Raw genomic sequence first — 14,029 nt, 5'->3', positions numbered from 1 at the left:
AAACAATGGAGAGTTTATCAATTGGATATAAAAAATGTGTTTCTCTAGGGTGATTTAGAAGAAGTATATATGGACCCTCCACCTGGGTTTAAGTGTGAGGATGAAAAAGTTTGCAAGCTTCAAAAATCCATTTACAGCCTCAAACAATCTCCTCGAGCATGGTTTGCCAAACTTAGCCAAGTGCTTGTTAAAATCGGATATAGACGGAGTACTGTGGATTATACCATGTTTGTGCATATTTCATCGCAGGGCATTGTGATTATGCTGGTCTATGTTGATGACATAATTGTAATAGAGAACAATACAACTATGATGCAGAAAATCAAAGAGGTCATGCATGACAAATTCAAAATCAAAGATCTGGGTAAACTAAGGTATTTTCTTGGCATCAAAGTGGCACACTCAAAAAAAGGAATTTTCTTGTGTCAACGAAAATACACGTTGGACCTTCTCAAAAACACTGGTATAATTGAGGCAAAAGTTGCAGAAACTTCTCTTGAAACTAACTGCAAATTAAAGAAAATTGATGAAGAGGTTGTTTTAAACATTGAGAGTTTTCAAAGGCTCATGGGAAAATTAATTTATTTGACTATTACTCGGCTAGATATCACATATGTGGTTAGTGTAATAAGCCAGTTCAAGCATCAACCATGATCCACTCATGTTGAAGCTGCTCACAGAATTCTCAGGTATCTCAAGAGAAGCCCAGGTAAGAAGATCCTTATGAAGAAAAATGAAAACCTTGATATTGTTGGATTTACTGACGTCGACTGGGCAGGTGACCTTAATGACAGAAGATCGACTACGGGCTTCTGTTCTTTTGTTGGTGGTAATCTTGTTACTTGGAAGAGCAAAAAATAGTCAGTTGTTGCTAGATCCAGTGCTAAAGCTGATCTCGTGCCATGGCAGCGTGTACATGTGTTCTCATTTGGATTAAATCACTTATTCATGACATGGGGATAAAAATGATCCAACCAATGGAACTCAAATGTGACAACATGGCCGTTATGTACATCAGAGACAATCCTATTTTTCATGAGAGAACCAAGCATATTGAAGTCGACTGTCCTTTTGTGAGAGAAAAGATTCAAGCTAAAGAAATTCACACTTCCTATGTTGGAAGCCATGAGCAATTAGTTGATATCTTTACCAAGTCCCTGAGTCGTAAGAAGCATCACAAATTGAGCTACAAGTTGGGTCAGATAGACATCTGCGCACCAACTTGAGGGAGAGATTTTCGGATGCATATGAGAGTAGAGTCCTTATCAGACTCACCTCTCTATTATGAAAACTGTTTTAGATTAGCATATGTTGTTTCTGGAATCTCTTATTCTTATCTTTTGGTTTCCTTTTCCAGCTGGGGTGTTAGTTTTTTTCATTTATATAGGCCTTCCTTTGTAACCGTGAGGGTATGAAATAATATACTGGTTGTTAGCCTCTCTTCATCCGTGGATATAGGCATATTGCTAAACCATGTTAAATCGTTGTGTCTCTCCATGCGTGTGGTGTGTATTTTATAACAGAATGATGGTTGCATAAAGAACTTGTTACTGAGATGGATTGGGAGCTAGATCGATCTCCGCCATCATCTATCGCCAGTGACGACAAAATCTCTAGTGACATGCTAGCATGTCCACTAGAAGTCCTTGGCAGAGACAAAGAGACCGACAGGCCAACACCGAGCTCCAAAGAAGCAGATGAGGTACCTCCACCGAGAGAAGGGTCTATGTGAATCAGAGTTGTCAGTCAAAGAAGCGGAAGCGAAAATCGATTCGGGATGACTTAGAACCGAATCTGAAATCATTTTGGAAGTGACCTACAAAGCGAACCGGAAGTGAACTAGGAAGCGAGGGGAAAGTTAAAAAAAAATTAAGAAAAAACAAAAATGAAAAATAAGGAAAAGCAAGAGAAAAATGCACTTCCCAAAATTTTTTGACGGTTCATCGTTCGTTTCGAAAGCCCCACGTTTCGTGCTTGCGAAACACACTTCCTCGTATGCTATGACGCTTCTGGTAACCCTAGTGTGGACAACCTGTAATGGGTGCTCCCACTATAAGAAATCTGTGGATTAGCGATGGTCGTAATCCACCGCTAATCCATCACAAATTCGTTGCTGAACAGTTTAGCGACAGATAACTTTCATCATAATTTCTTAGTCGCTAATTAACGACGAAACATATTTGTCGCTACTTCTATCACTAATTTGCGATGAATTAGCGAATGCCATGATTCATCGCAAGACCGTCGTTAATTTGCAGAGATTTGGTTTTGCGACAGATACACATCTGTCACTATTGTAGCGACATATTTCAATCCATCGCAAAACATCGACCGATTCAGTATTGCGACGGATAATAGGATCACGGTAAGGATTCCTCCTTTCTTCCCTCTTTTTCATTTTTTTTTCTTTTTTCTTTTTCTTTCTTGTTTAAATCACCTCCATTGAAGCACCCATGCAAAATCGGTTTTGCATATAACAAATACCGATCTACCTATGTTGTGCTATATTAATAGGATGTCTGATCCCAACATTTCCTGAATTTCTCTTTGATTTTTAGTATACAACAACAACAACTACGCCTTCATCCCAAAACAATTGGGGTCAGCGATATGAACCAAAAAGAAATTCATTTTGGGTCTTCCACATGAATCCTTTTCCTCCAATCATTTCTATCCAACGCCATGTCCTCGGTGAGGTTCAAAGCATTCATATCCTTTCCTATCATCTTCATCCAAGTCTTCCTAGGCCTACCCCGACCTCTTTTAACTAATATATTTTCTCATTTCTCCAACCTTCTAACTGGAGCATCATTAGGCCTTCGCCGAATATGTCCAAACCACCGTAAACGATTCTCTCGCATCTTATTTTCAATGGGTGCAACACCTACCTTCTTACGTATCTCTTCGTTCCGAATCTTATCTTTTATTGTATTTCCACACATCCATCTAAGCATCCGCATCTCAGCTACACTCATTTTTTGAATATGATGTCTCTTAGCAGCCCAACATTCCGTACCATATAGTAAAGCGGGTCTAATAGTCGTCCTATAAAACTTTCCCTTCAACCGCAATGGCATAAATTCGTATGCTTTACATAAATTCGTTATTTAGTATGCTTTACATAAATTCGTTATTTACTTCTGCTTCTGTGTTAACTCAATCGTCATCTCTCTAGCATGGCCCATTTTCCCTTTCTTTTATATATCAGAGCATTCAACGTGGGTTCATCTCCTGTGCATCGACCTGGTGTTGTGCATTGAAATTGAATTTAATTCAAAAGAAAAGGGGTTTCATGCCAATATTCTACAGAGTGTCAATATCCATCGTGATCTGCCGATTGCTCCAGGTTAAAAGTAATTTCAGATCTGATTTGCTGAAAGCAAACCACAAATCCTGATTCATTCCTCTAGAGCAAGAGGCTGATCTGTTCTTCTTTTAGCTAAACATTGTCTTTGTCATCAAGGGGGGCTACATGATCATCATATGAATTGCCTCTGTTTATGGCTTGCATAATTAACATCATCTGATATTGCTCATCAAAATCCAGGTTCATGAAATGCATTGGATATTTGTTGAATATCTGAAGATGCACTTGCTGAATTGTTAGTTAAAAGCTTTTCTGAGTTTTGGGATATTATAAGTTTACTTTCTTAATCTCTGAAGGTTTGAGAGTTAAACCCTTGAGGTTTTTTTTTATGATATGGGATAGACAGTGGACAACGAGGCATCTTAATTCATTTGCGAAGATTTCACGAAGAAAAAGATAGATAGGCAATGGCTTCATGATGAATCAGGTCAATGAGATGGGATCTGGTTAGATGAACTATGAGGCATCTTAATATTTTAATATATAAAAATACATATATGTCAGACTCATGTCATCCGTGACAGACTCAAAAGTGTAACATAGCTGGCTGATCGGCACTCGGTACAAAGGAACAAACAGGGTTTGGTATCCATCCAAGGCCTCAAATACTTGAGAAACACAAAATAGCTGCCCACATAATCCAGTAAGGATAAAAAAAAGGCTGCATTCAGATCCGAGATTACCTTACTGAAAAGTAGGGATGTAAAGGTTCGGATTTGTTTTGGATGTGGGCCCTAGTGATGTAAGCGGGGTGGATTCGGTTCCAACTCCGAAATTACCAATCATTGAATCCTACACCTTACTGGACCTGGCTTAATTGGACTTGAATCAGAATGAAAAATATCTAGCACAAAATCAAGATTCAAGCTAATTGGATATAAATCTAGCAACTAATCCGTGTATGATGTGAGTCAGATTCGAATATAAAACTCTTAACTGAACCGGTTGTTTCTTCTTTAGGTCACCGGAGGAGGATGGGAAATGCGTTTTCAAAATGTATGGGAAACGGCAAAATATTATAGGAAACAAGTTTCTCATATTGTGGGAAATGCGTTTCCCATATTTGAGAAACAAGTTTCCCATGTGTTTCGCATTCGTTTGCTGTTTCACGTGCCCTTGAAAAACCTCGGTTTTGGTTTCCGTTTCTCAGGATGTTTTCCTTTCTGGCAATATGGATTCGGATATGGTCAGATATCTGTCCCAAATCCGAGTGATACTACCATGCTACGGATCGTGCGAGATCCGAGTCATTGAAACACAGTCCAAAATCCAAAATCCTGAGTTTCTAAAGGTATTTTAGTCATTTCATCTTCCGAAAGAACCGGTCAGTCTCCTTCTTCTTCCTCTTCTTTTTCTTATTATTCTTCCTCCGTTCCTCTTTCCCCTCAGAGTGAAAGAGGAGCAGACTAAAGAAGAAGAAGAATCAGAAGTAAAACCCTAACTCTAGAAGAAGAAGACAGAATCGATCGGAAAACCCTAACCACAGCCCTAATTATTGGCGGAGAAGATGGAGAGGAAGGGGGAATTCTCGTCGTTGAGGTTGCCGGATGAAACCCTAACCCTAACCCTAATAATCCCGGGCCTGCCCAACGACCTCGCCCTCCTCTGCCTCGCCTTCGTCCCCTTCTCCCACCACGCCCGCATCAAGTCCACTTGCAGGGCCTGGCGTTCCGCCCTCTCCTCTGCCTTCCTCTTTGACCTCCGCCGCCGGTGGCGGCAATCCGATGACCTCCTCTGCCTCTTCCCCTCCGACCCCTCGCTCTCCGATGGGGCGCTCTTCGACCCCCGACGCCTCCTCTGGTCCCTCGTCCCGCCCATGCCGTGCCACCCCCACCGTTTCGGCCTCTCCAATTACGTCTGCGCGTCCGCCGGCTCCGCCGTCTTCATTCTCGGCGGCTCCCTCTTCGACGCCCGGTCCTACCCTCTCGGCGTCCCTCTTCCTTCCTCCTCTGTTTTCCGCCTCAGCCTCCCTGATCTCTCGTGGCAGCCGAGATCCCCCATGCTTCATGCTCGCGCCGGCTTTGCCTGCGCCACTCGGTCTGGGCCCGACGGAACCGCCATCTTGGTTGCTGGTGGCGGGTCGAGGCATGCCGAATTCGGGGTCGGCGGTTCGAGAATTCGGGCCGTTGAGTTGTACGATGTGAAGAGGGATGAATGGTTCACGGTCGATGAAGAATTGCCGAGCGTTAGGGCAGGATGCGTGGGGTTCTTCGTTGGGGAGGATGAGTTCTGGGTGATGGGTGGTTATGGGGATTGCCGGACAGTATCTGGGGTTTTTCCAGTGGATGATTATTATCGGGATGGGGTAGTGCTCGGAGTGAAGAGTGGGAAATGGAGGTCAATTGAGCCAATGTGGGAGGAAGGGGAGCGCAGGCGTCTTGGTAGTGTTGTGGTGGTGGAAGGTAAATGTGGGGAAGCTCCGGGGGTCTTCATGCTTGAGAGAACAACGATTTTCAGGTATTTTAATTCAAAAAATTGATTTTTCTGGAGAGCAATATATTTTTGTTTGTCTGTGAGGTGTAATTCTCAATCCCCAAGATTTTAACCATGATGTGTTTCAGACGCTTTTTCAGCTCAAGCCAAGGGTATTGTCTATGCCGGATTGTTTCAATTGCTTAGGGACAAGAGAATGAGAAGATAGCAAGGGTTGCTCCTGATTGACCATGATTATTTTCTATTTTTCGTTATAAATGAGAAAACTTAGCAAATTGTGTTACTAGAAGTTCTGCTTTGATAATGATCATTTCTTTGGTTTAGCTATTTGATTTTACTGTATGATTATAGTGGAGACTGTTTGCCGACAGGAAAATTTTACTTTCTGCATTTGGTATTATTTGTGGTGATGAATGTTGTGCTAAGATATCTACATTTTGACTAGCCCGCCATTTGAGAACTGTTGGGGCACTCACTATGTCCAGTCTCTCTTACCTAACACCTGCATGTACCTTCTTTCCCACTTTTCTTATTCATCTTATCTCTTTGGACGAGTAGATTAATGAACGGTGATTTTGTGGTTGCAAATGCATGTGCACTCGGTCATAGAGGTGGCAAAGTGGTGTTTTCCTCCCAAAATTATTGAGCCCCAAAAATACTCAATTGATGCCAGAGACCGCATTGCCAATCGCTCAAACTTTGATCTCCATCATAAACAACTCTTGTATTTGATCACTCATTTGAAGAAACATGCCTTTGAAGTTATGGATTTATTTTTTGTTTCCTTTTGAGAATATAGCCTTATGGCCTCGCATGGTCTGGATCCGTTATAGTCATTGATTTGCAGCTCCTAGCATCTAGTTATCAAGTTCAGTGAGACTTGAGTATTTGTAAGTATGTTAGCCTTTCAAATGCAACTTCATGCGGTGTTATTGACCGTCTCATACAAATTCCTTCTCTCTTTTGTAAGTGATTTTAGTTCTTGAATTTCAAGAGTTGTTTGATTTGATAAACCTTATTGATAACACCTCTGTGGTGCACTCATCTAGGAAATTTTTAATTTGATCAAGAAGGGTCCAGTTACTGTTCTTGTCAAATCTTCCTTTTGGGTGCCTCAAAAGGTATGGATGCAAAATAGCTTTATTATGGAGCTCCTTGAATTGGGGATGAACCATTGGCTTGCAGTGGATGATCTATAGCAAAAAGTTATCACCTCGTGAGGTGTTATGTCCTTTGCTATGGAAACTTGGAATTAGTTATATGATCTATTTTGCCCGTATGAGCGTGTGAAACACTCTTTTTGTTTTTTCCCCCTCTGATTGACCATTGTCTGAACATTCACGTTTGTGGAAAATTGATTATTGTTAGGGGGGTGGGTGGAATGCAAGAACTTGTGGGGGCATCAAAATCCCCTGGCAATCCATCTACCTTCATACCCGATCAAATGTGCTGTCATGTGCTCCCATCAAATTGATGTGGAGAATCTTAATTGGGATTTTTCCTAAGACTGGTCCCTGTTTGACACAATGTGTGGTTTCACTGGCTATGCTTTTTCTTCGTCATCCAGTTTGTGACTCATTTTGTTTTGTTTTTGTCTTGAAGAAATTTTCTTCTTTGCTCCACTTCAATGTAAAACTTGTTTTTTCTTTGATCATTGCGTCATCATTTTCCACTACTTCCATTCTCAAGTTTTTTGTTGATCACTGCATCATCATTTTCCACCACCTTCATTCTGAAGTTTTGAGATCACTACCATGCATTTAAAGCTAGAAGCATTCATCACCTTTTTTACTACCTTTTAGTTCCATTTCTAACATAGTGGTGTTTTTTCTCTATATTTGAAGAAAGTGTCACACACAATGCGGTCCCGTATTTCAGAGTGCTGGTCAGGGGTACACAAATCCCCATCCCTATACTGGCATCCTGAGCACTTATGATTGCACCAAACAATGGCCCTGTATTATCTCTATATACCAATCATTTACAAATTTAGTTAAATTATTTCTTTTTCACCATGTGGACAGATTCACTTATATCTATAAAAAAAGATTTAGTTTTGTTTATATATTTTTTTGAAAGAGAAGAAATTTTATTTAAAGAAGTGAACTGATTAAAGTAACAAGTGCCACGGTTGACCAGGAGTCAACCCAACAGGGGACATACAAAGATTTCGTGGGATGGAATTTCTCATCAGAGTTTTGTTTTTTGTTTTTTTTTTCCTTGTTTTTTCTTGATGTGATTCTTCCAAGTCAATATTGATGAAAAGTGAAAAGTTGAAGAGTGGGTTCCATCGCATGTGTGTGTGCATGCATGCGCTTGTGCGATGTGATTTTGATATCATCTTTCGGTTTCTGTTGTATGTTCTTGTACTACCGAGCACTGATCAGTTTCTTTAACAGTCATCACCTCATCCATGGATTCTGTTGCAGGTACAACATTAATTCAAATAAGTGGGATGTAGAAACACACCTGCCAAGAAAGATTCGTGCCGACCTTTCATTTGGCTTTATTGCACTTGATGGTGAACTGCTTGTGATGTCTGAACTATCAAGTGACCTGCATGTGAAGAAAACACCACAAAAGAGGGTGTCATTGATCATTCAAGTCTACCATCCCCAGAAAAAGACATGGAGATTTCTGCAGACTAAACCACCTTTTAGGAACATTGATTTTAGATGTGCAGTGATGTGCTCTGTCCGCTTGTAAATGCTACACACTGTTGTGTTCTATATGAATTTGCTCTGTATGTACCTTGTCTTCCATGATGTTGATATATCACTCTGTAACTTTGAATTCCTCTGACTTGCAGGGTACTTTGTTGTAAATATTTGGATTGCATGTGTGCATCTGTTTATTAAACTGCACAAAAGACTAATAAGATTGCACTTTGTACAAATTGTTATGTTTGTAACCATTTGTCACGCTCTTTACTGATTGTCCTTTGTCCTTTCCAATTCCCTTTGCTTACAAAGTGCATGCTGACATCTTCATTTCTGTTTGTCTAGTAGTCATTGTTGGCTGGAGAGACGAACTCACCATCTTTTTTCCAGGAAAGGTATCTGCAATGCGTAATGCCTGTTTTGTGAAATGAAGACAGGGAAGGAGTTTCATCAACACAATTTTTTGTCATCATTGTGTTCCATGACAGTTAGACTGGGAACTGCTATGAGCTTTAGGGCTTCAGAACAGAGGCATAGCAGGTATCAGATTCTATTAATTGATGTGGAGTCTTATCCTTCGTAGGCATATGCCTTATGGCTGATCTGGATAGGGCCACTGCTCATGGGGTAACGAAGATGATTTGTCCTTATTTTCATTCTGACAATTCAAATGATCAAACGGAAGAAGGTAATGAAGATAGGCAGCAATTCGATTTTCTGGTCCAGCCAAAGAGTATCTACGCTTGTGATCATTGATCAATCTTCTCTGTGGGGTCTAAGAAGAAGCTTAGGTAACTACCCTGCTATCAAACTGAAGACCTTGGTAATGCTAATGGTGGGATCTTCCTGTACTTCTTTGAGGGTATTTTTTATGCTGCCACTGACAGCCACCCATCTCAAAATTTCTCTAGATGGAGGCCATGCCCATCCCGAGAAGTGCCAAGATGGGTGGCTGTCAGCGGCGCTCTGCACTGCATATATATATATATATATATATATATATATATATATATATATATATATATATATATATATATATATATATATATATATATATATATATATATATATATATATATATATATATTATCGAGCACTATTTCTTGAACATAAAGAACCTGGCTCAATGAATGCTGGCTTGCAACAATCTGAGGATATACCAAAGTCCAGATTCATAGTTAATAAAATTGCATTCAAAGCATATTTTTCGATAACATTGAAAACCAAATTAATGAACTTGACCCTGATTTATTTCAGAATGCAGAAAATCATATCATGCTTTTTTGAAGAAAATGTTTAAAACATGAAACTTTCAAGTATATGAGTTTTTTCATTGAAAATAAACTTAGGCATACTAACGAGGTTCAAACTCAAGACTCAACATGATTCAAACCTGAGATCCAACAAATTCGAGGTTTTTTTTTTCCATGCGGAAACGTTGGGGATATGTACAAAACCAAAAAAGATTTTCCATGCGGAAACGTTGGGGAGAGGTCGGCGACCTTTAGTGAGATATGCACCAAAAAAAAAAGGAAATATGCACAAAAACAAAAAGGATATATACCTTGGGGGGAGGGGGGGAGAGCGGGGGAGCTCCGGCTCCAGCTTGATGTCCCAGTCAGTCTATATTTGAGCTTCTTTAAAGGACCACTAGAATATGAGAACTAGAACTAGACATTTCTGATTGTCTTTTGCAAATCAGACCCTGCGGATGTGTTCATCATAGTCCATTTGCTAGGAATTGACTTTTGTAAACCAAACCCTGCAAACGTGTTCAACATAGCCCATTTGCTAGGAATCGACTGTTGAATCATGTTTTTATGGCAAAAAAACATGATCTTTGGATGCTTGAATATTTATAAAACTTCTGAAACGACAATTCTCAAGACTTGAAAAATCCTACTTATGCATTGCAATCGGATGAGTCAAGAACCGGTCTTTTTAAAACCAATCATGTAGATCACATCCATATGGTAAGATTTAAAAAAAATAAAAAAACATGAAAATCTTGGTTCACACTCTAGTTCTCATATTTCCAGTTCTCAAATTCTAGTGACTTCTATTTTAGAAAGTCTTTTTTATTCTTAATGTTTATCTCAACAAATGAAGTCTTTTGTGGATTTTTTTCAAAAAATTTGGAGTTTCTTTTTTCTTTTTAGTTTTCAAAGTTATATAATAAAAAAGAAAATTTTTGAAAGAAGTTTTGCTAACCGTTGTAGGGCATGACTCAAAGATCTCATTCTTGATTCAAGCTCTTACAAGTGCAGCAAAAGAAAATTCATGTACTAATTCTGCTGTGTTACAACATACATCATGATGTAAACTCAGAGGGCTCAATTTACGAGAAATTATTTACACTACAAATTATCTAGGAAAGATAAAAATTCAGAGAAAATGCTGAAAAATAACATGAAATTGTAGGAACTTAACGAAACAGAAAATAACTAAAAATACTAAATTTGATATCAAATCAACTCTGAACTATACATAAGGCTCTCATGCTTTTATAGATGAGGTCTCCCGAATCCTAATCCAAGTAAACTATTTAATTTAATAAACTCCTAAAAAGATAAAATTTATCTTAATTAAAATATGGATCAAGCATAAAGATCCAATATCCATTGCAAAATGACCTAAATATGAAAAATAATATAAATGATAAAATTATTCAAAAATATCAAAATAGATCCAAACTGATCCTTATGTACCTTGGTCTTCTGCTATGCTCTTGCATTATTCTCTCTGGATTAGATAAGACTTTCTCTCAAGTCTGGATTCTGCTTGCACTTTTTCAATCTTGTTCCACCTTGTGGATCATGGGCCCACAATTTGAAACTGGATCTATGAACTGATCTACAAACTTAGTAGCCCAAGCCGATTGGATGTATGTTGTGCTTGACTGATTTAAAATCCAAAGAAAATATAATTCATCTATGTGAAAACAATTTTTTGGTTCATAGATGCCTTATTTTGGAAAATCAACTAAATGAGATCCTTGATTATGTGTTTGATTTAAGTTACTCTATGTTATCAACATGCTTAGATGTATATATACATGTATATAATGTGTTTGTGTTGAATCAAAATCATAAGATGCATGTTTTTAGTGTTTTCTTTATAAAAAGCATAAAAATTTTTACGTGCTTCTTAAAAATGCATGTTGTCTTGTTATTTCTGTTCTGACCAATATCAAAGAAATTTATGGTTCTCTAAAATAGTAAATTAAAAATTTATTAAATTTTGGAAGGATGTTTAAGACATGTAGTAGCAATATCCACAAAAAATTTGGGCTAATTTGAGCTTCAGGTTCGGAGATATGACCCCTGTAAGTCAACACAAAATTTTTGTCATGTAGGCTACATGCTTTGTAATTTTTAATTCTCTCAAGCTATTTAAGATTTATGAGTAATAATTTTATGTGTGTTAGTTTATATATTGAAGAACACATGATAAAAATATTGTGCACTGATTCATTATAGTTTGAGAACTAAAAATTATAGAAGTTTATTTCAGAACCTATTTTTTTTGCAATATAGTCTGTCAAAGAACACAAATAGATTGTAGTTTATGAATTTTAATTCTTTGCTAGTATAGAGTTTAGACCTGATTTCTCTCAAAGCTTGTGTTAGACACACCAAGCTGACTACAATAAAAATTATATAATTTATTTTATTCTGTAAATTTGTTGGTTGATGTTCTTTAAAAAAACTGAACTAGACAAGTCAATTCTATGAATAGAAAATATGTTTCACTTATCAAATTATTATTCCCTAATTCAAAATGAGTTTGGGTCTAGGTTTTTGCCTGTAGACAACTAACATATATGTACATCTATAGAAAAAATCCTAGATTTAAATTCATTGTATACATATCATGACAAAATTTCTACTTACTGAGAAATTTTATCCATCCAGTTTCAAAATTGAAACTTGGTCTTAAAAACATGTTAGCATGTGGTGATGCTATGTACATGAGGTTATACATGCATATGTGGTATGATATGAAACATGTGGTTATTTTATGCACATTATGTGATATATGTATATAGTATTGTGATATGCATATGCATATGCTAATGATAATTTGAAGCATGATAATGTGCATGTGGCATGTAATGTTGATGCCAAAAAGGGTATGTTATATGTTGTATTTGTGGATAATATTATGAAAGTATGTATGTACATGCTTGCTTATAAGTACATATTGAGCAACAGTTCAAAAAGAGAACCGAGGACATATTGAATAGAGTGAGTTATCCCTGTGAATAAGGGACATTGACCTATGACCTTAACAATTTGAGATTTTGGGTACACCTTGCAAAGATATATGTTACCAAAAATCCTAGGTCTACTTTAGAGAGGGTAGATGGTACAAAACTCAGTTGGACCATTGTTTTGTTATTATGCTCCGAGTGGAAATGACTCGACTGGTCCCTAGTTCTCGGAGTTAAAAGACCAGATTATCAATCTTGTCCTATGCAATATGTCCATATATTCTATTGAAATAGTAGAATCGATCTTGTTTGCTTCCATTAGAGGAGCTTCTCTCGGTCATAGACCTCTTTCAATAGGCCCTGACTTAGTTACTTGAGAAAAACTGCAATACATGGCATAATAAACACCAAAGTGGTCTTGTTTGTATTCATATCATACCCTTCGAGTACCCGATAGGGTTGTAAGCAAGAACAATAATGCATTAGTTGAGTAGGTTCATTTTTTTATTATGGAGTTGCATTTATGTTATATATGTGTTGAAAGCATGTACTTGATAATGTTGGTGTTTAATTGGTAACATATTCTGGTAATATACTACATAAATTTAACCATTGTAGTTATTCGTAATAATGCATGATGTTTAATGCATTGTTTTGTATATGTTTTGAAGGAATGCTGACTACATGTACACTTAGTATTGTGGATACATGCATTGCTATCGTATTTCTTACTGAGTCTTGTTGAAGTCTGACCCCCATATTTTATAAACATGCATATAATGAGTGAACGAGCTGGAGTGATTATGGGATGCTGCAGTGGTGTCACGTGACCAACTATTTGAAATTTGGAGACTTTGCTTTGAATAATTGTTTATTATTCTTAAGACTTATTTTATAAACAAATTATTTATTTGATGAATGATTCAAATTGATTTATGGAAGAGTGATGATGTGTTTGAATACCTATAACTTGCCTAAAGTTCTAACTTAAACCAAAATAAGTATTTTTGCTATATTTTTTATTTTTACAATGAAGAATTCTTGTACTTGGTTGTTTTCTTCTCGAACTGAGTTCTAGTGAACTATTAAATATTAGTGTTTGCACACAAGTTGACTCCCTAAAGCTTAGTGTAGTTGGATCAATGCCATAAATAATACATTTCATAAAAAAATTCATGTAACTTTGGATTAAAATTTTAGGGCATTACAATAGATTTCATTTAAAAGAGGCTGATCCATTGACAAATGCATTATATGCACCTTCTATGAGAAAGAATCTTTTATCGATAGTAGACTTTGCCAAAAAGGACTTCAAAATCTATTTTCATGGTGATAAGGTCACATTTAGAAAATGTG

At 37.5% G+C, this 14,029-nt stretch overlaps 1 protein-coding gene across 2 annotated transcripts; it reads left to right on the top strand.

The window, feature by feature from the left end:
- The first annotated feature begins 4,690 nt into the window (after positions 1-4,690).
- On the top strand, positions 4,691-8,693 carry LOC149831567 (F-box/kelch-repeat protein OR23-like). Of its 2 annotated transcripts, none has more exons than XM_090012122.1 (2): positions 4,691-5,824; positions 8,230-8,693. In XM_090012122.1, exons 1-2 carry the CDS (start codon positions 4,875-4,877, stop codon positions 8,504-8,506), a joined length of 1,227 nt encoding a protein of 408 aa, XP_089868248.1. In that variant the 5' UTR covers positions 4,691-4,874; the 3' UTR covers positions 8,507-8,693. The 2 variants fall into 2 exon arrangements, with proteins under 2 accessions (XP_089868248.1, XP_089868249.1); XM_090012123.1 differs by lacking the exon at positions 8,230-8,693 and adding an exon at positions 5,929-6,390 and having other exon boundaries at positions 4,751-5,824.
- Positions 8,694-14,029: the final 5,336 nt, after the last annotated feature.

This window comes from Nuphar pumila, chromosome 7 (genome assembly GCF_984573655.1).
Source record: "Nuphar pumila chromosome 7, dmNupPumi1.hap1.1, whole genome shotgun sequence".
In the NCBI taxonomy this organism is placed as follows: Eukaryota; Viridiplantae; Streptophyta; class Magnoliopsida; order Nymphaeales; family Nymphaeaceae; genus Nuphar; species Nuphar pumila.
Note: the sequence above shows the minus strand (reverse complement) of the source record. Positions and strands in the feature narration are given on the sequence as shown.

What these genes read in the sequence shown, in the direction of transcription:
- LOC149831567 (XM_090012122.1), top strand. Translation starts at nt 4,875, where the DNA reads ATGGAGAGGAAGGGGGAATTCTCGTCGTTGAGGTTGCCGGATGAAACC. An exon ending in GAGAGAACAACGATTTTCAG is followed by an intron (nt 5,825 to 8,229) that starts GTATTTTAATTC and finishes ATTCTGTTGCAG; the next exon opens with GTACAACATTAATTCAAATA.